Source organism: Antechinus flavipes, chromosome 1, assembly GCF_016432865.1.
Source record: "Antechinus flavipes isolate AdamAnt ecotype Samford, QLD, Australia chromosome 1, AdamAnt_v2, whole genome shotgun sequence".
Lineage (NCBI taxonomy): Eukaryota > Metazoa > Chordata > Mammalia > Dasyuromorphia > Dasyuridae > Antechinus > Antechinus flavipes.
Genome location: NC_067398.1, coordinates 661,128,656 through 661,155,435, shown reverse-complemented (window position 1 = coordinate 661,155,435; position 26,780 = coordinate 661,128,656). Strand labels below are relative to the sequence as shown.

Genomic DNA, 26,780 nt, shown 5'->3' with positions numbered 1-26,780 from the left:
CCTCCGCTTTCTTTTCTCCCCACCCCTATCCTCCTCATTCCTGAAGGCTCACCCCTCACTCACCTGGACCCTCCTTTACCTTTAATAACCCCCTCACCCCAGGCTGTCCCCCACCTCTCCTTCCCCCGTCCCCCAACGCCTTGGGTCACGCCCCTCTATCACCTTCCTCTAACCAATCCCGTTAGCCCGCTCCGCTCCGGCCTCTCTCTCCATTGGCCTCGGCGCGCCTCTATCCCGCACGTGGCCCTGAGTTACAGAAACCACAGCCCGTGGCCATGCGTAGGCGGGACATCCGGAGTGCGGCGGGCCAATTACGCTGCTCGGGCCCGGCCGCCGCTTTAGCGGAGCTGTCCGTCGCCCTGCCCCCACGCTTCCCTCCCTCCCTCCCTTACTCCTCCCCCACCTCCCCTCCCTCCTACCCTCCCTCCCGGGTTCGCCTCCTACCTCCAGCCTCCTGCCGCCGCTGCCGCCGCCGCCGCCGCCGCCCGCGGCCTGGGCCTTTCGGCGGCCTCTCCTCCCTCCCGCTCCGGTCCTCCCCTCCCCGCCCTGCCCGGCCCGGCCCGGCCCGCCGCCCGCCATGCCGCACGCCTTCAAGCCCGGGGACCTGGTGTTCGCCAAGATGAAGGGCTACCCGCACTGGCCGGCCCGGGTGAGGGGCGCGGGGTCGGGGCTGGGGGGTGGGGCATGGGGATCCTGGGGGGCCGGGGGCGGCCTGGAGGCGCGAGGGGCTTGGCGGGGTCTGAGGGGTTGCGCGGGCAGAGAAGGATTTGAGGGTCCAGGGGGACTCCCGGGATGGGCGGGGCTTAGGAAACTGACCCGGACCCCATCACTGGGGATGGGGGGGGAGTCGAGACCCCACTAGGAGGCTGTGGGAGCCCCTGGGCGGGCGTGGGCAGAGGGAATGGTAGACTCCACAGAAGATTCTGGGAAGATGGAGAAGCCCTAGAACTGGGGCACCTTGGGGATCAGAGGACTGTGGAGGAACCCTAGGGAATTCCGGGCTTGGGGGGCTGGGAGGCCCCGGGGAGTCTGTGGCTAAGGGAGCTGGGGCTGCTGGAAGGTTGAGTGGAGAAAGATCTGGGAGACCCCTCAGGGCGGGTGATGCTCTGGAAAGAGCTCTGAATAGTCCAAGCCCAGGTTCTGCTCCATGTGTGACCTTGGACAAGCCCCTCGCCCCCCTCTGGGTCTCAGTTTACTCATCCTTAAAATGAGCCCGTTGTACTACGTGGCTTTGGAAGTTCCTTTCTGCTCCCAGTTGTGAGTTATGAACTGGTGGAAATAGACTGAGGAATCCAACCCGTGAAATCTGAAAGACAGAGAAGAGTGAGAAATGGGAAAGTGAGAAATGAGAGAAGAATATGCTGTAGAATCAAAAGATTTGGAGGAAATCAGGGGTGTCAGAGTAATTTATGAGTAAGCTTCCTTGTGGGCAGGGACTGTTTTTGCCTCTTTTTGTATCCCCAGGGCTTGGCATAGTGCCTGGCATATAGTAGGTGCTTCATAAATGTTTATTTGAAGTGAATTGGATTAATGAGGAAAATGAAAGTGCTAGAGGGCCTAGATCCTGAGGAGTGGGTTGTGGAGAATACTGAAGGATCTGGAGAAGACCGAGAGAATTGGATTTGCACCTTGTGACCCATAGTGGGTAGAGTGGGAAAAAAAAAAAAGATGAAGGATGGCACTGAAGTAAGGGAAGGTGGAATTAGTACAATTCTACAAGGATACTATAAGTGGTTAACTGGTGTCAGGAAATCTAGGTTCATGAAGTTGCTAAGGGAAGGCCTCTGTTGGATTTCAGGATTTAATAATCCCTATCCTTTCTTCCACTTCCAAGATGGAATTAGGCAGAAGGGCAGTGCATAGTGCTTGTAATGATGGTGTGGAAATTCTGACAGAAACATACAAAAATATAAATTGTATTTATTAGGTACCTGGAGCCAAATATTTAGCAGCATTGGGATTTACATATACAGATTGGATGTGGTGAGAGACTTGGGGCTTGTAGAGATGAACTTCTAATATAATGTGCTTTAGAGGGACTGTTAACGTTTGCTTTGAAATGGTTGTGATTGTGGAGGCCAAATGGTAATGAATCTGGGAATAGAGAGGTATGTCTTTGATTTGTTTTTGAACTCCTTGAAAAGTTAGGATATCTGAGCTGGGAGGTAATATGTTTCACTGGTGTCTTGAAGGTTATTGTGTAGGGAAGAAAGCTTTGAAGGGAAAAGGATTCATGTATGTTTTTGAAGGATGAAAGAAATTATAAAAGGAGTGATACTATCTATAAACTCTCAAAAGGAACTACCTGTTGGTGTATTAGAAAGTGTTCAGAGATCAAGTAGGTGCTGACAGGGGGTTGGCAAAATATGCCAAAATTTTGGATGGAATGGATTGTTGGTTCTGGAGCTCTTGGGAGACCTGAAGGCATCTAATTCAAGTTCTCATTTCACAGATGAAAAGTCAGAAATCCTCAGAGATTAAGTGATTTGTCCAAGGTCATGTAGGTAGAAAGTGGCAGAATGGGCTTTGAATTAGGTCTTTGACTCCAAATTATTTGTACCAGACTGGTTCCCCTGATACCTAAATGGATGATTAAATGAGCTAAATAAGATTTCCTTGGGGCCAATAATGGTATGAATGGAACATGACAGGGAGCCAAGGAAATTGGAGGGAGTGGGGTGCTATAAGAGTGTTTAGATCTAGGTCTATAAGGGCAGGAAATATTAGAAAGAAAGTTGTTGGGTTCATCAAGGGTGTTAATATTGATGTTCATAACCACAGAGCTCTTATTAAAGAGGAATTTAGAGAAATAACTGTTGACAGAAAATTTCCTCCACTTTCCCAGGCCTCTTGCTTATGGCAAGAACTCTTCTCATTCTCCTGTACACATTTCCTTACATCCTCAACATTTCCAGCACCTGACTGGAAACTAAGGGGTTTTTGCCATCCTCCTATTGGGAGTTGATTGACAGCTGCTTCAACCCATGGGCCTGCAAAGAGAGGGTGGGACTTCCTGGATGCTGAAGTTCTGTCTCCTGGAACCCACTCCCTTCTCCATCCTTGTTAGCCACAATGTCTTCAGGGATCCCTTCAATGGAGTATCCCTTTGAGAGAAGGGGCCTGGGTAAAAATACTTGGGCAGTCCCCTGAAACCATACTTACCCTCCTCCCCTCCCCCTTAGTATTGGCTCCAAGGAAGATATTTGACTTTTTGCAGGTGAAATATTTGTCCCGGGAGTACTGTTCCTAGCCCTTATCTTTGGAGTGAGAGGAGCTTACCAAAGTGGGGGAAATACAGCCTCAATTTTGAGCTTTTAATCCTTGCGCCTTTGATAGCATCCCTCTCTGTGGTATCTTTCTTACCAAGATAACCTAATATCGTTCTTGATCATTGATCTCCTGCTAGCAGTGTTCACTTGGGGTGTGGAGTGATAATGCTTATAATTTCTGACCATCTCTCCTTTCTTCTCCTTGTAGATTGATGACATTGCAGATGGGGCAGTAAAACCACCCCCCAACAAGTACCCCATCTTCTTCTTTGGCACTCATGAAACGTAAGTATCCCATTCCTTCAGTCAGTGCACTTGACTCAGATATTTCCTTGGCACGATGCTTTGGCTTCTGGACTTAGCTGCACTTGTCCCATGATTTATTTCTCCAGAGCCTTCCTGGGACCCAAGGACTTGTTCCCCTATGAAAAATACAAGGATAAGTATGGGAAACCCAACAAGAGAAAAGGTTTCAATGAAGGCCTGTGGGAAATCCAGAATAACCCCCATGCCAGTTACAGTGCTCCACCGGTGAGTACTTTTTCAGAAACTGATTTGTAGCTTTTTTCTTTTTCTTCCTTTTCCCAAGGGGGTACCCCAAAGAGAGGGCACCAAAGCAGATTCTTCATTTGATGATCAATTATTCCCCAAACTATACCATGAGAAACCTGAATAGCCTGAAATTTTAGGCTTGCCCAAGTCAATCTGAGGGTCACTTTACATTTGGTTCCAGAGAAGGGGACTGCTTAGTTGACTGAGGGAAAGGAAGCGAGATCTTTAGACCTAAATTAATGAAAGCTGCATAAGTTTTGTGATTTTTTTTCTTCCAAGAGAAAATGTGGTGTAATGGGTAGACATGGAGGAAGGAAATCTAAGTCTGAGGTCTGTTTTTGACACTACCTCTGTGACTGAAGGCAGAACCACTTCTCTGGGCCTTACTTATCTATAAAATGTAGGCAATAACACTTTTACTTGTTGTGAGGAAAGTGCTTTTTAACATGTCAAGAGCTTAGAGAATCGAGAGCAATTGTTCTTTTTCCTCCTCCAAAGACTTTAGACTTTGAAAGAGTCTGTGAGTGGTTATAGTTAGAAGGTCTCTAGGCCAGCAAAAAGTGGGAGTGGAGCTATCTGTCATCTGGCAGACAAATGCATAGTAGAGTAGAAGCTAGAGAAGATGGAGAGAGGCAGAGAAAGAAAAGGAAGGGATTAGGTCTGGGGAGAGTGTGATTGATTCATTATGAGCTTTTCTCTTTGCTTTTGAACAGTGTTCTTGAGGTTTATACAGATAAATAAGGAGTTCAGGAAATGGTAGAAACCTAGGTGGAGAACAAAAGCCTGGGCCAGGAAAGATTTGTAGGGATAGACAATATGAATCATCCACAGGGGGTAGATGGGTCAAGGGACTATTATGATTGAGGAAAAGCAAAGTTGTCATGGAAGGGAATAATAACTAGTAGTTCAGAGGGGAAACACAGAGATTTTTTTTATACTCTTAGACAAGGCAGTACCCTGGGATGGGGGCAACCCTCTCCCATGAGTCTTTACCTTCTCAAAATTCTGTGTCCATTGACTATAATTTGGAGATAGCAAACCTGACTCTGCCATTTATTACCCTTGTCAAGCTTTGGCAAATGTGTTCCTTTCTTTGGCTTCAATTTCCTCATCTCCACCATGTGGTGATTGGACTAAAATTATAAAGTCTCCTCTGAGATCTTTGATTCTAGAGGGTGATGGTTTCCTATTTCATCTATCTTTTGCTTGAAAACTACATATTTGATTTGCCTTGATTGATCATGGGACAGTTTTTATCTTCTGCATCTTTTGAGGTGCTTGAGAGGCCTGGCATCCATATCTTTTGCTGTAGTACCAATCTGTTTTCCCATTGCTCTGTATGCTCTGGAATTTGGATAAACGGTTCAGAATATGGTTGAATTTCACCAGCTCCCTTTCTGGCCCTGGCTCAATTTTTCTCTGGTTACATCCTCACTATTATGCTTCTTGGTGAATCATCAGCACCATTTAATATTTATTGGACACCCACAGCTTGCTAGGTACTATATAAAACACAGTTAAATACTGGCCCTTGAGGAACTGGAATTGGGAAACACTGACCCTTGTTCTTCAAGCCCAAATCCTTTTGGCACTGAGCCATGTTCACATTCAAGTTTAAAATGAGTAGGTTTGCCACCAGTAAACAGAGAGATGTGATTCACTTTTAGGCAAAGGAAGGAGAGGCCAGAACTTGAAGGATTGAGGGCTGAGGAGACCTTTCTGTGGGTGTTGTCGCAGCTTCCCTCTTCCCTGCAAAGGCAGCATCATGTAGTGGACTCGGAGGCAAAAGACTTGTGTTCTGGTCTTGACTTTTTTATTTATTAACTGCAGTAATTTGGGCAAGTTGTTTCACTTTTCAGAGTCTCAGTTTCCGCATTTGAAAATTTGAGGGACATAATGTTTCTATTGCCTTTTGTACAGGATTGGAGTGAAGAAAGGACCTTATGTACTCCAGAGTACTTTATGATTGTTGTTATGATTGGAATCAGAACATTGAGTTGAAATCTCAGCATGGCCACTTTTTCATGTGACCATCAGAAAGTTACTCTTTTTCTTTTTTTTAATATCCTGTAAAATGGGGATGATAATACTTGTATTACTTAATTCATAGGGTGGTAGTTGTGGGTAAAATGCTGGGTAAGTAAATGCATTTGGGCAGTTTGAGCTATTATATTCTTGGTACTTTGGTATTATTGGGAAACAGTCAGCCAAGGACCAAGAGATAGGAATCATGGGAAGGCAAGAGACCTTGAGGGGGGAGAAAAACAAAACAAAACAACCAAAAAAGGAGGGACTATATCTAAAATAGTCATGTAAAAAGGAGTAGGTTCCCTCTGCTTCTTTATAGCTGATCTGTAGCTAGAGAAGGAAGGAACCAGTGGTGCAAGCCAGTGGTATGTTCTAGCTGAGTAGCCATAGGCAAATCACTTAATCTTAGGAAGATTTTTCATTTGTAAAATAGTGATAATAATAACACTCACCTCATAGGGCTCTTGTTAGGATTCAAAGAGATTCTATCTGCAAAGAAACAGCCTGGAGATATGGAGAGACTCCTGTACTTAGGGCCCTCCTGAGCCTTGGTTACTTCAACTGTAAAATAGGTTTGGTACTTGCACTTCCGACCTCCCTGGGTGCTTTATAAGCTTTTAATGCTGTAGGGAAAAAGTGAATTACTGCTCTGTATGTGGCAGAGGTTTGTTCTCTGTAACCTTCCAAAAGGGATGTGGTGGGAGGGTGGCAGTGACTGTCCCTGGTTACAGGACTAGCCCTCCCCACTCCCCCCACCTCTCTCACTCTGCCCTCTGCAGAGGGTTGGTTGATGCATCATCACTGTGAGTGATAGAAAGAAATGAAATGTTGCTTCCGTGACCTGCTTTTCTCGTGTTCCATGTTGTATTTCCAGTTCTTTAACACAGTGCCAGAAACCAAATATCTGTTTTATTTTATAGAACTATTTTAGAGGCTTTTGAGGTTCATTAGTTCTTGGCTCTTGGTTCTCCTCAGCACTGGTTATCATTTTGGATGATCTAGGCTGGAAAGCATTTATAATATCAACAGGAGGTAATAAGATTTTGCAGAAACAGCTTTGGGAGTCAAGGAGCCCGAGTTCTAGTCTGAAGGTCTGCAATGATTTGTTTGACCTTAGCCAGTCCTTGAGTGGCTCCGTGCCTCAGTTTTCCTCTCTGAAAAATGGGGGTGTCATCCTTCCTTGTCTGTTTGATCACAAGGACAATGCAAAGATAAATAGTAACTCATTTTAATGGTGTTTATAGTTTACAGAATAGTAATTACCTTATGAATAGGATCTTTATGTTGCAGAGGAGACCTTGGTAATGTGCCTTGCCTAGAATCACATGATGAGTAAGTGGTAGATTCATAACTCAAAGTCCAAGCTTCTCTAAGTCTAGTGCTCTTTCTGTTATTGTACTTCAATGAAATTAGGTCATGTTGAAAAACTGAAAGGACATAAACTGAAAAGAAGGTAGTATTATTGGGTAGTATTATTGTTATCATAGGCAGATGCCAACTTAAGCCCCATTCCTGCTTTTTTGTGTGACTTTGGCTAGATCAGGGATACACTCTGGTCCTCACTTTTACTTTGTACAAGTTAATTTAATTCAGCAAAACTTCATTTAATACCTAATCTGTATGAGGCATGAAATGAGGATTATTAATAACTGCTCTCTCTGTGTAACTAGGGTGTTGTAAAAAGAAAAAAAATCAATAATTTCCCAGCGCTTTCTGGAGGAAAGGTGTGATACCAACTCACAGTGGCAGCGTTACTGTTCTTTCTTGGCTTATTAGAATTTGGGCTTGACCTATTTAGAATTATCCTCTTGAATCTTGTCAGAAGTGATAGAGACAAGGTAGTATTATATGAGCAGGGGAACTCTGGGCCATTACAATCAGAAGAATGGGGACATGCATGTGTTGTTATCATTCCTTTAAACTCCCTGTAAGATGAAGGTAGTCTCTGACATTGTCAAATGCTTTTAATAAATGGGAATTGTTTTGTTGCTCCTGCCATCAAAATGCATTGAACAGTTTTTGACAGAGCTCTTGAGAAAGAGCAAGGGTTCTATAGAGGGGCAAAATATGGAGAAGGGGAAGGAGGGAAGGAGAGGGAGCAAAGACTTCTGCCAGCAGCAATACAGTGATCCTGTCTGGGATGAGTTCTGAATCTGTGGCTCTAGCCCTGGCCTTTCCCCCAAGCCTAGTCGTTTTTTTCCAACTGCCTGCCATATGTTTTGAAAATGTCGAACTAGAAATTTTCTGCCCACTTTGATTTTCCTTGATTCCAAGCATGTGTGCCCGTGTTTTTGTTTGAAGTCTTAGCTTCCTGTGAGTGCTATGGGGGAAGTCTTCCTTTGAGGGGCAAGCATTGCCCCCTCATGATCTGTGTTTCTGTCCTTTAGCCCGTGAGTTCTTCTGACAGTGAAGTCTTGGCCGGAAGTGATGCAGAAGATGATGCGGGGCTTATGGCTGTTGCCTCAGTGACAGCAGCCAGTGCCAGTGAGAAGATGGAAAGTGATGAAGAGTCTGACAAGGGCAGTGAACACAGTGGGATAAAGCGGAAAGCGCCACCATTGAAAGTAGGTATGGGGTGAGCTGAGCCTGGACCCCAGGCCCTTGTGGATGGAGAAGGGGTTAGTACTGAGGCAGCAGAAAAACTAAGGGAGAGTTACTGAGGGCCACCAAACTGGTACCATCAGCCCTAGGCTCTTCCTATCTGCGTCTGCTTTCCTATATTTCAGGTGAGGGGTTTTAATTCAGGAAAGCCCTGAGTTCAGATCTAGACTCTAACACTCATTAATTAAGAGTATGAGCAGCCACTTAAGCTTGCTGAGCCTCAGCTTCTTTATCTGTGAAAAGAAATAATAACAACTTGATTGAATTAATGGCTTAGTTCTAGATGATGCTCAGGTAAGAATTTACTTAATGAGCTTTTTGCAAATTGTTGCAGTGCTATGTAAATCTGAGTTGTTATTCTTATTCTAGGACTTTATGATCCTTTTAAATGCAGCAGGGTATTCTCTTAAAGGAATCCTCTTGTGGAAAGGGAAAGAGAGGAATCCATGCGGAATGTAAATCTGTCTTAATTTGTTAGTATAGTTTTTAAAAATTTAGGCCCTCTTTGGGGAATGGGACACATCTATCTAATGTGTCTCATCCATTTTTCCTGTTTCATGTTTTTTTAAAATCAAAACGATTGTCCAAATTTTATTACTTGCATATAGTTTCCCAAGGAATCCAGGCTCCTGTTTGTTAGTTTCTTGGGAAAGGTGGCAATTGTGTGGGTTACCTGATTTCCTATCCTTTCACCCCAGATTCTCTGAAAAAGCCAGTAGAGAAGGAGCAATTCCTGCATTTTCTGTGGTTAACAAGTGGCTTTGCCTATTCAGTAACTGATTTACTCCTCATAATAAGCCTGGGACTGTGTAGTGCAAATATTATTCCATTTTAACAGATAAGGAAACTGAGAACCTAAGAAATTATTTTTTCTCTTAAATATTCTAAGTGGTAGGGTTGAACTTTGAACCTCAGGACTGCCAGTAAAAATTAAACAATTGTTTATCATCACTTCCTAGCTGTGTGACCCTGGCCAAGTCACTTAACCCCATTAGCCTAGGAGGGTGGGAATTGTTTATCATGGATACATTTTGTTTTGAGATAGCAGACCCTTCCAGCAACCACTTAAGCACTCCTAATTTCTTTCCCGCCCTGAAACAGTTAAACAAAACTACTTATTGAAGTGTGTTTCTTGATGGGCTGTGCTGCTTGTTCAGTTAATCATGGGTCACTTTAGTATATCCTGGATGCCAAGCCATGTGCCGGTGCTAGGGAGAGAACAACAAAAAAGAAGAGCTTCTCTCTTTAAGGAGTCCGTATTCTTTTAGGTGGAAACAGCTTTAGCCATATAGCCATAAATAAATACAAACTATGTACCACAAAAAAAAAAAAATACAGTGGAATGGGAGGAGGAGGCCTCAGCAGCTTGAAGAGATCGGGAAGGGTTTATGTGGGAGCTGCCTCTTAGGCTTGTGTGAAGGCAAGCCAGGGCACTGGAAAGACCCAGGCTGGGAGTGAGGGCATTCCAGACATTGGATCAGCTTGTGCTGTAGGCCAATTGGGCTGGAATGTAGAATTCATGAGGGGAATAATGTGTAACCAGACTACAAAGGTAAATTGGAATTGAATTATAAAGCACTTAAAAAAATTATTGCTATATTTTGGTTTTGCATCACCTACATTTCCCAGTATACCTCCCTTTCCCCTTTCAGAAGGCTGTCCTTCATAACAGAATAAAAAAAGTTTAAAGAAATTAGACAGTATATTGAAAAAATTTCTGGTTTATGCCTGTGGACTTTAACCTCTGCAAAGAAGTAGTGGAAAGTTGGTAAAGGGCTTTAAATGCCAAACAAAGGAGTTTGTTGTATTGATTTTAGAGTGACAATTTTCTTTTAATTTGGAGTCTGTGAACTTACCTTTTAAATATGTAGGTAACTACTTCAGTATAATTTATTTCCCTTAAATATTTTATTCATTTAAACACGTTAGCCTAAGGGGAAGGGTCCATAGGCTTTACCAGACTGATTGCCAAAGGTTTAGAGGCAGCAGGGAGTTGCTGGGACTTTTGTGTTTTTGGAAGCCCATTTTGGCATGCCTAGAGGTTGGATTGGAGAGAGGACCATTTTGAGGCAGAAAAATCAATTAGTAGCCCATTGCAATAGTCCAGGTGAGAGGTGAACTAGGGTGATATTGTGAGAATAGAATTGATGAGATGGTTGATTAGATGTATATGGTGAGATAAAATCTAGTTTTTTATGACTGAGATTGTTTACAGAGTGACTAGAAGGCTACAAGTACCTTTAACACAAATTAAAAAAACCAGAAAAAAAGTGGATTTTGGGGAAATTGATGTACCTTTAGAATATCCATCCAGTTGGAAATATGGAATAGGCAGATAGAGATTTATATCTAAAGGGAGACTAGATTTATATCTATATGGATTTGGATGTGGTCTGCATAGAAATAATAAGACTCCATGAGAGACTGGAGAGAATTGAAAAGGGCCTACAAAGCCTTCTGATACCTCTGCATATGAATGATGCCCTAGCAGAGATGGAGAGGTGGTGGCTACAAAGAAGCAAGAGGATAGGGAATGTTTAAAATAAGGGAGTACTTAATTATATTAAATGCTTCAGAAAGATCAAGAATCAGTCACTCAGCAAGCATTTAGGTGCCTACTTGATTCCCCATCTCATTCCCCATAGAAGTTATTCCATACCTTCTCTTCCCTCTTTAAACCTTCCATACCTTGGTTTTCCCTTCTCCCAGGTCTCCCCTTCCCTTGAGGACTTTGTCTTTTATTTTGCTGAGAAAATTAGGCCATTCTTTGTGAGCTTCAACTTCTGTACTCTTCATTTCAAAACCCCTTGACACTGCTTACCACAGTGCCTGGCACATACTAGCTTCTTAATAAATGTTTATTGACTTTTGGCATCATTTCCTAGGGTTCTGACAAAGATGTGGCTCTGTTTCTTGCCTGGACCAAACCTTCTTGTGCACTTGGTCCATCATCATTATCATCATCAACAAACATTTATTTAGTGCTTGCTGTGTGCCAGGCACTGTGCTAAATTCTGGGGATATCAAGAAAGACAAAAAGTAGTCCCTGCCCTCAAGGAGCTTCCATTTTAATGGAGGAGTCAACGTGCAAACAACTAAGATCTTGGAGGTAATAGGGAATCACTGGAGTTTATTGAATGGTGGGGGGAAGGGTAGGAGATGTGTGGATGACTGTTCAGATCCCTTGCTTCAGGAAGTTCACTTTGGCAGATGAGTGGAGGATGAACTGCAATGGGGAGAGAATTGAAGCAGGGAGATCAACTGGCTGGCTATTGCAGTAGTCCAGGCATAGGGTGATGAGGGCTTGAACCAAAGTAGTTACTTGTGGAGAGTGAAGAAAAGGGGGTGCGTTTGAGAGATGTTGGGAAGTGACAAGATTTGGCCACCGATTGGACATGTGGGATGAGGGAGGAGTGGAGGATGACAAGACAGATGTGAGCATGGGTGATGAGAAGGATGGTGGTTCTCTTAAGAATAAGAGGGAAGGAGGGGCAGCTAGGTGGCATAGTGGATAGAGCACTCGCCCTGGGGTCAGGAGGACCTGAGTTAGAATCCAGCCTCAGCCATGTAACACTGACTAGCTTTGTGACCCTGGCCAAGTCAATCCCAAATGCCTTGCCCTCTCCCCCTCAATAGGGAAGTTGGGGGTACTTTGGGGGAAAGATAGTGAAATCTATTTTGGACATGTTGAGTTTGAGATATCTTCAGGACTTCTGGTTTGAGATATCTAGCAAGCAATTGGTGATATAAGACTGAAGGTCAAGAAATAATTAGGATGGATGCCTAGATCTCATAATCATCTGTATAGAAATTATAATTGAATCTATGGCCCTTATGAGATCAAATGGTATAATATAGAAGGGGAAAGAAGAGGATCAAGAATGCTGTACCTTAGGGAATATCTTTAGTTAGTGGCTATGACCTAGAAGAAGAATCCAGCAAAGGAAACTGAGAAGAAGTGGTCAGACAGATAAGAGGAAAAGCAGGAGAAAATAATGTTACAAATCCTAGAAGGAAGAGAGTAGCAAGGAAAAGAAGGTGTCAGAGTTTGCAGATATATTAAGAAGGTTTTGGCAAATAAGAATTTATTGGGGACTTTGGAGAGAGCAGTTTCATTTGAATGATGAGATTGGAAATTAGATTGCAGAGTTGTGAAGGAAGGAAATAAGCATTTAGTATCTACTGTGTGCCAGACATCGTGCTAAACAATTTGTATATATCTCATTTGATCCTCACAACCACTCACAGCACTACATAATAGGTGTTACTAATATTCCCATTTTGCATATGGAGAAATTGAGGCAGACAGAGGCTAAATGACTTGTCTAGAGTTACTTGGTAAGTATCTGAGACTGGATTCAGGTCTTCTTGACTCTAGCTTTAGCTATCCACAGCACAGCTAATTGTTTCTTAACTAGAGGAAAGGGAGTGAAAGCCTTAATTATATGTGGATTTCTCAAGGAGTTTAGCCCAAAAAGGAGGATAAATATGGGATGATAGCTATCTGGAATGAATGGATCAAGTGGGTTTTTTGAAGAAGCAGAAGACATAGAAGCAATAAAGAACAAGCAAGTGAATAGAGAGAGATTGAAGAGTATTGAGAGAGATAGGGACATTTTGTTGGAGAAGACAGAATGAAATGGCATCAGTGGGATCAGATTCCCTCCTCTCTTCAGAGTACAGCTTCAGCCACCCCCTTTTTTCTCTCCAGTCTTCAGACTCTTATCTCCTGATTCTTTTCTTACTGCTTTCAAAGATGTCCAAGTTTTCCCCTTCTAAAAAAACCAAATCAAAAAAACCCTAACCCTTCCCTAAACCCTACCTACTCCTTATGCTGTTGTTTCATAACTCTTCCTCCTTCCTTCAGCTAAATACCTTGAAAAATCTATCTTAATTCTTTACCTCCATTTCCTCTCCTCATTCTTTTGCCTTCTTCTGACCTCATATCTTAACTGACCTTGTGCTCTGGAAAGTTATCGATGGTTTCCTCATTGCCAAGTCTTTTTTTTTTTTTTTTAATAATAGCTTTTTATTTTCAAAATATATGCAAAGATAGTTTTCAACATTTATCCTTGCAAAACCTTGTGTTCCAAAATGTTCTCCCTCCTTTCCCTCATCCCCTCTCTCGATAGCAAGTAATCCATATATAGATTAAACACATGCAATTCTCTATATAGTTCTATGTTTATGATGCTACACAAGAAAAATCAGATCAAAAAGGAAAAAAATGAGAAAGGGGAAAAAAAAGCAAGCAACAAAAAAATGGTGAAAATACTATGTTGTGATCCACATTTAGTTCCTACAGCTCTATTTTTGGATGCAGATGGCTCTCTCCATCACAAGTCTGTTGGAATTGTCCTGAACTACCTCATTCTTGAAAAGAGCCATGTCCATCAGAATTGGTCATCATCTTGTTGTATACAGTGTTTTCTTCGTTCTACTTACCCCATTAAGTCTCTCCAGGCCTTTCTGAAATCATCCTGCTGATTGTTTCTTATAGAGCAATATTATTCCATAACATTCATATACCATAGCTTATTCAGCCATCCCCCAATGAATGGACATCTACTCAGTTTCCATTTCCTTGCCACCACAAACATCCCATTGCCAAGTCTAATGCTTTCTGAGAGCTAATTCTTTTTAACTTTCCTGATATATTTAATGCTATTGATCATTGTCTTCTCTTGGATTTGCTTTCTTTTGGGGCTTTAAGTGATAACTATTCTTTTCTGCAGCTCTTCCTTATCTGTCTCCCTGCTTTTCCTTTATCTTCTTTGCTGATAAGTGTGATCTTCTAGATCACACTTCCAAACTATAAAGGTTCCCCAGATTTCTATACTAGGCACTTTTCTTTCTTCCTTCTATACACTATCTTGATAACCTCATTAGCTGCTGGGAATTGAACACAGATAATTTATATGGCCAATCCTTGTTTCTCCCGAGTTTAGTCCCATATCCTATTTTGCCTTTTGGATATTTCAAACCTGATGTCCTAGAGACATCTCAAACCCAACATGACCAGGACTGAATTCATTATCTTCACCCTAAACAGTTCCCTTCTTTGAAACTTTTCTACTTCTATCAAAGATATTGGCAGCTTTTAAGTCTTCTAGCTTATCTTTGACTTTTCACTCTACTCATCCCATGTACTAAGTAAGCATAGATGGAGATCCTATGTCCATAATCTTTCATATTCAACCCTTTCCCTCCATTCACATAGTAGCCATCTTAGTTGACCCCCTCATTATTTCTTATCTGGATCATTGTAAGTCTTTTGCCAGTCCATTCCTTTCTACACATTGCTACCAACTTTTCCTTAAGTGTAGATCTGACCATCTGATTTCCATATTTAATCAACTCCAAAAGCTTCCTCTTGTCTCTAGGATAAAGTATCAACTCTTTTTAGTTTTGGCAGCTTTTCATCACCTAGCCCAATCTGTCTTTCTGGTATCAATGAAGTGTATTTCCCCCTTTCCCCCCCTCACAGTCTGTGATCCAACCAAACTGGTTTTCAGTCTTTTCCTCCATCATCTTCCATCTCCTATCCCTTTACTTTTGCACTGAGCATCTGTCTCTCATGCCTGGAATGGACTCTTTTTTTTTTTTTTTTTTTAACCACTTCTGGATACAACTAGGCACCATCTTTTACATAAAACATTTCTGGATTCCCCCATTGCTGATGTTTTTGCTTTCAAACCACTTTGTATTAATAACTTTGTATATATTTGTATTTGTTAATTTTATATTTGTATTGAATGTATTTATTTATGTAGTATTTGTTGTCTCCTTCATGAAAGTAAGTTCCTTATAAATAGAAATGGTTTCATTCTTCTCATATCGCCAGCACCAAATACGGTGTCTGAAAGTTGAGGATACAAAGACAATAATAAAACAGTTCCTGTATTCAAAAAACTTGCATTCTCTTGGAGGACACAACCCTTACATATATACACTTACAAATATACATATATACATATAACACTTAGAAATAGAGAGAAGGTGTATTTGGGGGAGAGAGGCACTGTCAGTCAGAGTAGGGAATCAGAAAAGGCTTCATGGAGAAGTGGGGCTGAACTGAACTGGAAAGGACTCCCACACAGAGATTCACCCCTCCACAGGTGACTGGAAATGAAGCAAATGTCCTTGATCCAAATCAGTTCTCCCCAAGCAATAGGGGAACAAGCAGAAGGATGCAGGCTTAGGAATGGTCATTGAATTTGGCAATGAAGAACTTCATGGAAACTTTGTAGAGCAGATCATGATATGTACCTTAACATTAATACTATATAATATCACCAGTGACCCCTGTATCTGATCTGAGTCTTTTGGCTCTTTTGTTACTATCTTAAAATTTTTCTTCAATAGCGATTGTGTGAATGGCATGGTTGGCTTTCCTTTCCTCATTCTGCATTACCTTATGTGACTTTTTCTATTTCTTCAAATTCTTCCTTTTTGCTATTGCTTAAGTCTTCTTTGTACCACATGACAGTAGTCTCTCTAAAGGAGGGAAGTTAGTTTGGGGTACTGCTTGATATTGATGATCCCTGGGACCTACAATCTAATCATGACTAATGATTTTTATCTCAGGTGATTCAGAACCTCTTTCTGACCCCAAACAGCTTTTGGTTTATGTGTTCTTAAAGGAGTGAAAGCTGGGGACTAATACAAATTTTTCTTTCTTTTTTTTTTTTTTTAAACCTTTTCCATTTCATTTTGCTCTGGTGACCCAGACCAAGAAGTCCTTCCTCCATATTGATGGCTTCCCATATTGGATGTCTTTTAGGTTTAGAGTGTGTTTGAGTCTCTTTTCTGCTTTAAATGGAAGACAGGGCCTTCTAGGAGTGGAGAAGTAAAGAGTAGTGGGAGAATCACAGAGGAACAGTAGCCTTTTCAATCACTGGTATACATGTACCTTCTCTTTTTCCAGATGCCAGTGTCTAAACGGGCACGAAAAGCCTCCAGTGATCTAGACCTGGCCAGTGCATCCCCATCTGAAGATGAAAACTCAGAAAGCTCATCAGAATCAGAAAAAAACAGTGATCAGGTGAGTGTAGGGTTGGGGATTGGGATAGGGGAGAAGGAAGAACTTAATTAGGTCAGGGAAGCTGGTTAGGAAAAGACACAAGGTGTTTGGAAAGAACAGAATCTTTTCTAATTCCATCTTACTCCATTTTCCCTAGACTCAGCATATTACAGCGCATAGGTGTAGAGGGGAGCTTAGTGATCTTCCAGGGCAGTCTCTTCTTCTCACAGGAGATAACTAAATCCCACAGGAAAATGGAATTTCCCAGGGTCCTAGAACTGGGACTTGAACCCTAATTTCCTAACTTTCCATCTCCTGTCTGCTCCTTATTCTGTAATTGACCTCTAGATTTGTGCACATTGTTGATATTGTTGTCATCAGGTCTTATGCTTCAGAGGCTTTGGTCCTAACTTGGATTCCCTACAGCTTCCATTAAATCTGGGACAAAGGGATTTTATGAGATGATTGCACAGGGTGACTGAAGCCAGAATGGGTGGGATGTTTGGCCTGGCACTGTACTCACTGTCTGCCCAACTTTCTCCTTTGCACTCAGGATTTCACTCCAGAGAAGAAAACTGTGTCCCGGGCTCCTAGGAGGGGCCCGGTTGGAGGAAGGAAGAAGAAGGTGGTGAGCCCTCATCTCTATTCTTTGCCCCAGAAAAACTCTAGGGTCTTCATCACTGACTCTAGGGTCTTCATCACTGACTCTTGTAAACAAGTGTATTGGGATGAAGAACAGAACCTCAAAGCCCTTCCAGGGTGTTTGATTTATGCAGCTGATAATGACTGGGCACCTCCAGTTGTAGATAATGACGGTTCAGTCATTCCCTGTTGTTCGGAATGTTGTAGTGGCCAGGTGGGTGTGTTCACTAGGCAGGTGAAGATGGGCAGCTGGAGCCTAGGACAGAGACATAGGCTAGGCTTAGGGATCTGCTTGCACATGGACCTGCTGAGGGAGAGGGTGGAAAGCAAAGGGAAGAGGGCTGAGGGCAGAGCCTACACGGAGGCAGCAGGGGGAACAAGGAAGGTGAGCCCAAGAGGTGTCAGTTTCCCTCTAGCCAGTTTTCACCCCTTGTAGCAAATCTGGTTTCTCCTATATACTCTTTTTTTTTTTTAATTATAACTTTTTATTTACAAATTATATTCATGGGTAATTTTTCAGCATTGACAATTGCAAAACCTTTTGTTCCAATTTTTCCTCTCCTTCCGCCCACCCCCTCCCCTAGATGGCAGGTTGACCAATACATGTTATATATATTAAAATATATATTAAATACAATATATGTATACATGTCCATACAGTCTCCTATATACTCTTGTCAGATTAAATATTTTGACACACCAGTCTCCCATCTCCTTAGGATGGCATTCAAGGCCTTTGTGGTCCCTCTCTCCAGCCTTCATTTTTAGCCTCTCAGCTCACTATGTCAGGCCTTTTTGGATACCCCAGTTAATAATGTCTCCCATTACCTTCTACTTTGTTTTTTTGTTTTTTTTATATAAACATATATATACATACTGTTCTTCTCTTCCCCCAATAGAATGTGAATTTCCTGAAGGTAGGGACTGTTTCATTTTTGACTTTGTAACCTCAGTGCTTTACACAGTCCCTTACACAGTAGACAATTAATACATCTTTGTTGATTGTTTCCCATCATATCTTCTATTCTTTAGCTGAACTCTGACTAAGTCTTGGGATTTCCTTTCTCTCTGCCTTTGTCCACACCATTCCTTAGGCCTTCAATGTTCTTCCTACTGTCTTAATTACTTTGGCCTCTATCTCTGTCTTTTAAAATCAGAAAGCCCAATTTTTAAATAAAACTTTCCTTGATTCCTCTCCCCTTACCCTCCACTACCAGAGGTATTATCACATCCTCTGAACTCCCTAGCATTTTTCATCTCTTTTACACACTTAGCTAAACTTGTTTTATATTATAGTTCTTTGTGATCACATTATCATTCATCTGGTGTTGAGGGCACAGAGCATGTTTATCTTTATTTCACTGGCTATGCTTAGCATAGAATGAGTGCTCAAAAATTATAAAATTGTTGGAGTTTATTCTTTCTAGATATAGATGAATGAAAAAACATGCAGGTTGCTATATAATAAAAGTATCATGCATTTATTAATTACCTTCTGTATTGAAGTGATTAAATACCAAGTAAATTTCTGGAAGGGATGTTAGTATTATTGAAGTGGCCAAAAAAGGCTTGATGGAGGAGCATGATTGTTTTCCAGGACAATGAAGGATATATAGGATTTGGGTGAATTGAGAGAATAGAGAGACATCCTGGCTGAGGTGAGCTACTTGTGCCAGGGGATCAGTGGCAGGGCCAGTTGAAAGGTCAGTCAGTTTGAAATGGCCTCTTGGCTCTCTAGATTGACTTTTTCTTTGGTTCCCTGTACTATCCCAATCCCCTGCCTTCCCCAATGCTTCCTCTTCTCTCATATCCCTAGAAGGTGGATTCTGCCTCTGATTCGGACTCTAAGGCTGACTCAGAGGAAGCTCATAATAAACCAATGGTTGTGACAAAGTCGGACTCGGACTCGGACTCAGACTCGGACTCTGACATCTCTGTCAAGAAGCCTCCCCGGGGCAGAAAACCAGGTAGATCTGCAGTGGGAGGACTAAGCCCTCTTGCCTCCCCTTTATTTCCCTGCAATTCTGTTGTTGTTCCCTCATGCTGCTCTGCAACGAGCCACCTCCTGAGGCAGAGGAAAGCTCCCTCTGGCCTTTGGAGCATCTCTCGAGGGCTAAGAAAGGCAGTACATGGACAATCTCTCATTTCTGTCCTTTAGCTGAGAAGCCTCCCCCCAAACCTCGGGGAAGAAAGCCCAAGATAGAACGTGTTCCCAGCAGCTCCAGCAGTGACAGGTGAGTAGTGCTGGGTCTGGGGCTCGGGTGGGGGCTCCCAGATACTAATTGTGTGCTCACTCTGGTCCCTTTTGTACAAGCTATGGAGGGAGGAGATGGGGAAATCTCAGGTCTCTCTGTACTCTCCTCCAGATGTCAGCAGCAGACACACCTGAGCGTGGGGCTAGTGCATGCTGCTTTCCCTTCTCTCTCCCTGACTTTTTCCTTGTTGGCCCTCCCCCTCTGCAGCGACAGTGACAGTGAAGTGGACCGCATCAGCGAGTGGAAGCGGAGGGATGAGGAGCGGCGTCGGGAGCTGGAGGAAAAGCGGAAGCGTGAGCAAGAGGAGGAGCTGCGCCGACTGCGGGAACAAGAGAAGGAGGAGAAGGAGCGGAAGAAAGAAAGATCTGAGAGGGAGGAGTCGCACCCTCACAGCGACAGCAGTGAAACTGAGCTCAAGGACGAGGAGCCCATCAAGAAGAGGGGCAAGAAAGGGCGTGGCCGAGCTCCCTCGTCTTCCGAATCAGAGCCAGAGCTGGAGAAGGAGGTAAGCGTCCCTGACCTTCCCTTCTTTGGGGAGAGTGTGGGGAAGGGGCCCAGAGACCAGTGCAGACCTAGGCCCACTGCTTCCTAGCTTGCTGACTGCTGTCTCCCTCTGTCTTTTCTAGGTAAAGAAGCCAGCAAAGAAGCCTCCACCTCAGTCCTTGGAGCCATCGAAGAAACCGAACCAGAAGGAGAAACGGAGTCGCCCAGAGGAGAAACCCCGAGCCAAGTCAGCACCCCTCTAAAGTCTTCTTTCCCCATCTCTCTTCCTCTTCCTGTGACCCTTTCTTTTGTGGGAATGATTCTAGTCCTCCATCCCCTTGGTTTCTGGGTCAAGACCTCTTGTCTCTCCTGGTTGAATTGAGTTTCCCTTTCCTGAATACCCATCAGAGTGTGTGAGAGCTGCTTTTTAGGGAGGTTGTAGGGGAGATGCCTTTCAGAGGTGGTTGGGTTCTTTTGCATCACACAGATTTGGAGCTCCCTATGTTTTCTTTCATAAGCTTGTCTGACAGGGTAGTTTTCATTTTGAAGATATGACATGCTGGTCTGGTCTTGGAGGGAGTCTCCCACCCCCCACACCCCCCAATTACTGTGACAACATGAATATTTGGAGGATTGCAATAGTTCTCTATAGGACAGTAACCCAGCAAGGGCCTTAGTTGTGAGGGTAATGGTGCCCAACTCCCTCCAGGCCTGTGAAAGTGGAGCGAGCCAGGAAGAAATCAGAAGTGCTTCCAGAGAGGAGGGTTGAAAAGAAGAAAGGTAAGAAGTAGGACTTCTTAACTAGGGTACAATAAGTTGGGGAACCCTCAAAGCTTGTGGCTTAGTGGGGGAGAGGGAGATTGGTATTGCCTCCTGGTGCTGAAAAGTTCCATGAGCAAATAGTGATGATGGCTCCATGACAAATGTCTTTGTCAGTCTTTCATTATCACTAAGATGAAGTGGGTGAAATTACTCCTTACCCTTCCAGGCCATCCTCTGTAATTTTTCTCTGTCAAAGATATCCTTTATTTTATGTGGGCTTTTGTTTTGGGAGAACATAGAATCTAGTTGCCTTTAGTCCTGAAGAGATGGATGAGATACAGTTACAGAGTGACTACAGCATGATGAAAATAATATTAATCATAATATAACATTTATATCTAAGGTTTAGAAAATTGTCTACATTTATAATTGCTTCAGTGGGGAAGGGGAAAGTGCTCAAAATTTGAATACTGAGGATAATTGTGCATAGAAGTCATTTGGGGGTAATCAGTTCAAGAGGGAAATTCTATCTTTGATACTTTTTAGCTATACTAAGTCTGGCAAATCACCTTATCTTGCCTGGTCTTCAGTTTCCTCATCTGAAAAAATGGGCATGACAATCTATTTATATTGATTCACTTTTCTGGATTATTGTGAGGACCAAATAACACAATGCATATAAATTGCCAGCTTTAAAGCATTAGCTTGTTATTCATTCAGCAGTCTTTCATTAAGTATGCCTATTATGTACAAGAGAGTTTGCAGGATTTTGTATTAGTTAACAAGGTGCTTATTCTCATTGGTTCATGTCTTCCTCTTACTTTGGGGTGGGAATGTTCTTTTTTGTTTAACAGAGCCTTCTGTGGAAGAGAGGCTGCAGAAGTTGCACAGTGAGATCAAATTTGCGCTGAAGGTTGACAATCCGGTAAGAACTATGTCCTAGGCCCTTACTGCTCACTAAATTTAAACTCTAGAGATGCTTTCCTATCTCTTTTACTTTAGAGCTTATGATGATAATTCTTTTCCACATTTGATCCTGTCTGTAGTATGAATAGTATGGAGGATCCCTGAGTTTTTGAAGGTATATGATAGTGGAGCCCAAACTACCAGTAAATTCAGTGCTTTTCTCTTATTCTTGCCCATGTAATAAGTACAACTATTTGATGAGCAGATAGTAGCAAAGAGAAATTGGGGATTTTATCTTGGGTCAAAATGAATTAGGCCAGAACTAGTTTGGAATTCAAAGTTTTCAATTGAACCATTCAGTATGGAGCCCAGGACTCTGTTCATATTTTTCTCCCTTTTTCTTTTTCTTTTTTTATTTGTGCTTGGCTACTCTCCACGTGCCATATCTTGCATAAACTTGAGGACTGAAAAGACTGGTAGTGTCAGGGCCCTTTTAATTGTGTCAAATAGTTTGTTATAGAGGTAGTCTAGCCCTGAAATAGTATTGCCAAGTCTCACCATGTGGTGGCACCCAAACAGCAAGTTTGGGTCATTTTCCCAAGGTTCTCCTCAATCCTTCAAAGTCTTTCTCCACCAATCTTCCCGCTGTTTGTAGCTGTTTCAGTCTTCCTAGTCAATCAGTCAACACACATTTGTTTAAAAGGCTTCCCATATTTCAGGTACTGTGCTACGTAATGGGGATATAAAGTGATGGTAGAACCAGGCTGTGTAAAGTCTGGCAGTGCTCTGCAGGGCACCCCATATTTAGATTGTTGCTATTTTGGGCCTTATAATTTGGTGATAAAATAGTTATTCCTTCCCCCACTTACAGGATGTAAAAAGATGCCTCAATGCCCTGGAGGAGTTGGGGAGTCTGCAGGTGACCTCTCAAATTCTCCAGAAAAACACAGATGTAGTGGCCACATTAAAAAAGGTATGAAAGGAACTGGTGGGGATGGAGGGGGGATAAGCGACTGTGGGATGAAGTCAGGACTTCTGGCAAGATAAGTTTGATCTGAGGAGTAGGCTGGATTCCATAATGTCAGTATATTCCAGTAAGAACTCTGAGGATGCTGGATTGGGTGACTTTGTTAAGGGTGTTGCAGTTCTGTTGAGGAGGCTGATGGAGTACAGATTTAGTTACCAGGAAGAGTAAGGCATAACTTTATGAGACTGATTGCTCCAGTAGGAGGAAACTTAAGTCTTTCACTTTAAAAAGAATCAAGTATATGATAGAGCAGTGGAATAGTGTGGGTTGTGTGTGTATGTGAGACATGGTTATAGTAACAACAAATAATATGGAAAATACCTGGAGAGTTTTCATAGAGTGACTACAAAGTTGATACAGATCAGCAAAGTTATGCAGCTGTGGAAAATGCTAATGTATTCTTAAATGGCACTTATAGAGATATAATGTGTAGGAAAAGGAATTTAGGTAAGTGCCGCCTTCTGCCCAGATCAGAGGACTTATGCCATTTAAGGGCCAGGTGCAGGAGCTGTTCATATTTAATCTGTAGGGGATAAAATTTAGCGAGGAACTCGCTCATTATTGTTAAGTATTTGGAAGATTGTCATGTGGAAGATTATATTAGTTCTGTTTGATTCAGTAAGGGGATAGAGAAGCAAGTGTCAACTCAGCATGGAGGAAAAACTTCTGAACAGAGTTGTCCAAAAGTAGCTTGGGCTGTCTCAGGTGGCAGTGAGCTGCCTGGGATTCTTCATTTGGAATCTAGATGATCATGTGGTTTTGTTATAATGAGAATCATATTTCATGAGGGGGTCTGACTTTTGAGGTCCCTTTAAAAAAATTTTTTTTACTTTTAGTTCTAAATTCTCTCCTCTCTACCCCTTCCTACGACCCATTGAGAAGGCAAGAAGTACAATACCCATTATCTATCTGAAGTTAAGAGAATATATTTGTGCATTAGTCATGTTAAATAAAAAAAAAAAGAAATATGCTTTAACTTGTACTCTAGTCCATCAGTTTTTTGTCTGGAATTAGATAGCATTTTTCATCATGAATCCTTTGTAATTGTGAGTCATTCATGGTGATCAGAGTTATTAAGTCTTTCACAGTTAATTATCTTGGTAATATTGCTGTTAACTGTGTAAAATTTTCTTCTAGTGCTACTTACTTCACTTTGCATCAGTTCATATAAATTTTCCCAGTTTTTTTCTGAAACCATCCTTTTTATCAATTCTTATAGCTTGCTAATGGTCCATCACTTTCATAAACCTTAATTTGTTCAGTCATTATCCAGTAAGTAAACTCTCAGTTTTCAATCCTTTGCTACCATAAAAAGAACTACTAGAAAAATTTTCGTATGTATGGGTTCTTTTTCTTTGATAAAAGAAAGAAAGAAAAAGAAAAAATCCTCAGTAGTAGTAGCATTGCTAAGTTAAAGGACACATCCAGTTTTAAAGCCTTTTGGACATAGTTCCAAATTGTTCTCTAAAATGACTGGACTAGTTCACAACAATGCCAACAGTGCATTGTATCCCTGTTTTCCCCACATCCCTTCCAGCACTTGTCATTTTCTGTCATTTTAGCCAATCTAATGCATATGAGGTAGTATCTCCAAGTTGTTTTAATTTTAATTTAATTTAATTTAATTTTAATTTGACTTTCTCTAATTATTAGTGATTTCTTCATATGATTTCAGAAGTTTAATATCTTTCTCTGAAAACTGCATGTTCATATATCCCTTGACCATTTATCAATTGGAGACTTGCTCTCATTCTTATAAGTTTGTCTGTTTCCTATATGTTTGAGAAATAAGACTTTTTTTTTTTTTAACGAAATCTTACTGCAAATTCTCCCCTCAATTCCTGCTTTTCTTCTAATTTTGGCTATGTTGGTTTTGTTTTGTGCAAAAATTTTTTAATTTCATGTAATCAAAATTATGAAGTCCCGTTCTATAGCAAATTAATTATATCTTAGTGTGGAAATAGCTATTGTAGGCATTAATTAGTTTGAGGGAAGGGAATATGGTGAACTGGAGTTTTTCTCATTCTGAAGAGGGATATTTTGCACCCAGATTCGTCGTTATAAAGCCAACCAGGAAGTGATGGAGAAAGCAGCAGAAGTCTACACTAGGCTCAAATCAAGAGTCCTGGGACCAAAGGTTGAAGCAAACCAGAAAACTAACAAACCTTCCTTGGAGAAGGTCAAAGCAGAGGTGGAGAGGAGTGAAGATCAATTGGCAGGAGGGGAGGCCCCCAAGGAGAAGACAGAGGAGGAACCTAATGCTGGTAAGGGGAGAAAGGCCTGGTTTGACCCCTATGCCCTTGAAGGCATGTGGGAGGTTGGAACTTCTAAATCCTTTTATACTGTTGATGTCTGGGAGATGAGCCTTAGAAAAAGAATCTGCTTTAAAACTTCAGACAGACCAGCAAAATCCTGTTTTGGGGTCTTTGGGTATCTGAGGAATGTTCCTAAGGAGACTCAGGGGAGCAGTGTGACTTCTCTGTCCTACACCCAATTGATCAAGCCCTTAGCTTGGCCTGGGGAAGACTGTGCTTTTCCTGGGGAGGGGAGAAGTCAGTAGGATCATGTCAGGGCCCAGAAAGCTCAGAGGGAACTTCACAAACAGGACACGCTTTCCTCTTGGTCCGGGGATATGATGATACAAATTCTCTTGCTAGTCAGTCATCTGTCTCTGTTCCTTCGTTGTGGTTTTTCATCTGTTTAAAATGCATTTGTCGAGCTCTCTGTGGTAGGTACAAGAAGGACCTGTGAAAGGTTGCGCACTCATCTGCAAGATCAGATTGAAGCTGGTGTTTGTAGTGAGCAGGCTTAACGCCCACAGTCCCACATGGAGTAAGTTTCTCTTGGCCCTCTCTTCTCGACTCAGATCTCTCCGCTCCGGTGAACGGTGAGTCCACAGCCCAGAAGGGGGAGAGTGGAGAGGACAAAGAACGAGAGGAAGGACAGAATATGGGAGATGGGCAGAGATGCGGCTCGTCTGAGGACCTGCACAATGAGTGAGCATTGCTGTCAGAGAGGGCAATGAGGAGGAAGGAGGTGGTGCTGGACCCAGGGTATTGCTGGGCCTCAAATGGGTGCTGGAGTCTAGGATTGCTTTCGACCAGGTGACTTAAAAGGGTCTCAAAGCAGTGTTTTCTCACAGTTAGGCGGGACCTCAGGGATTCCCTCATGACTCATCCATGGTGACTGGATCAGAAGGCGAGCCCTTTAAGAGAGCCTCTGGCTAGGCCTTTGTGTACATTTGTTTCTCTGGAATGGGAGGCTGAGACCCTACAAGGAAGAGGGAAGTGCTTAGGCGGGCCTTTGTTAAGGGTGGATCCTAGGACAACCAGTGGCCTACTTTATTACTGTTTCTCAAGGGTGGAGGTCTCATTTGTAGCCCTTCTGACCTCTGCTGACTAGAGCCTATCTACTTTGTAGCAATAAATGGCTCTACACTAGGAGGGATGTGCTTGACCTTCCCTTCCCCTCCCCAGTGTTCATTGATCACCAGTTACTCTTCCAGCATTGTCTTTGGAGTCTGGAGATGACCACTGACAACTTTTTTCCCTTTTCTCCCACCTTGCTCCCTCCCAGCAACATTCAAGAGGATCCAGAACTGGACAGGCCAGGGAATGACCGGCAGGAAAGAGAGAGGGTTCGGATGGACTCGGAGTCCCTTGATGAGGAGAGCTGAGGTGCTGGGGGTGCTGCTCCCAGCCTCTGCCTGGCCCTGGGTTTGAGCCCCTTCACTAAGTTACACAGTAGATGATGTATAGGTCTTGTTCCCCTCCTGTCCCCAGGCTCCTGTGAAAGCCGAGAACTTTTGGGAGACGCTGTGCTCTTCAGTTGTATTTGTCCCCTTGGGTTTTTTTTCCCTCACCTAATTTCTGTGATTTCAAAGCAACATGAAATGAATATAAAGGGTTTTCTAATGAAAAAAATTCATTTTTATTGGCTTGGTTTTCTAATGTTGTTGGCTGCAGTGGAGACTGAAGCTGAGAGCTTGGCCAGTTTGATGCAGGACAGGAGAAGCGACCCTGCCCCCATTAGCAGTGAACAGCAGCTTTGAATCCGCAGCGCTTCCAACCTAGAGCCAGGCAGAGGTGACTGAAGCAGGAATGGGGACAAGAGCCTGTGATCTGGTGCCTGAGACTATTGGGCTTGGATTCCCTGGCTCTGCTCACAGCTGGAAAAGTTCATCTTTACACAAAAGAAGAAAGAAAATAAAAATCTAAACTTTATGGCTCAAA

At 42.6% G+C, this 26,780-nt stretch overlaps 1 protein-coding gene across 2 annotated transcripts; it reads left to right on the top strand.

Annotated features, from left to right (window-relative positions):
- Positions 1 to 362: 362 nt before the first annotated feature.
- Positions 363 to 26,780, top strand: HDGFL2 (HDGF like 2). Of its 2 annotated transcripts, none has more exons than XM_051971902.1 (16): positions 363 to 649; positions 3,478 to 3,554; positions 3,662 to 3,800; positions 8,237 to 8,413; positions 16,378 to 16,494; positions 17,027 to 17,098; positions 18,932 to 19,082; positions 19,274 to 19,349; positions 19,578 to 19,875; positions 19,997 to 20,100; positions 20,563 to 20,633; positions 21,470 to 21,540; positions 22,393 to 22,494; positions 24,599 to 24,812; positions 25,415 to 25,544; positions 26,125 to 26,780. In XM_051971902.1, the coding sequence occupies exons 1-16, from the start codon at positions 578 to 580 to the stop codon at positions 26,222 to 26,224; spliced, it is 1,971 nt and encodes a 656-aa protein (XP_051827862.1). In that variant the 5' UTR covers positions 363 to 577; the 3' UTR covers positions 26,225 to 26,780. The 2 variants fall into 2 exon arrangements, with proteins under 2 accessions (XP_051827862.1, XP_051827861.1); XM_051971901.1 differs by having other exon boundaries at positions 17,027 to 17,101.

Bases quoted from the DNA above. Each gene is read 5' to 3' on its own strand.
- HDGFL2 (XM_051971901.1), top strand. From the start codon at position 578: ATGCCGCACGCCTTCAAGCCCGGGGACCTGGTGTTCGCCAAGATGAAG. The intron at 3,555-3,661 runs GTAAGTATCCCA...TTATTTCTCCAG, and splicing joins TTCTTTGGCACTCATGAAAC to AGCCTTCCTGGGACCCAAGG. The intron at 17,102-18,931 runs GTGAGCCCTCAT...TCATATCCCTAG, and splicing joins GAGGAAGGAAGAAGAAGGTG to AAGGTGGATTCTGCCTCTGA.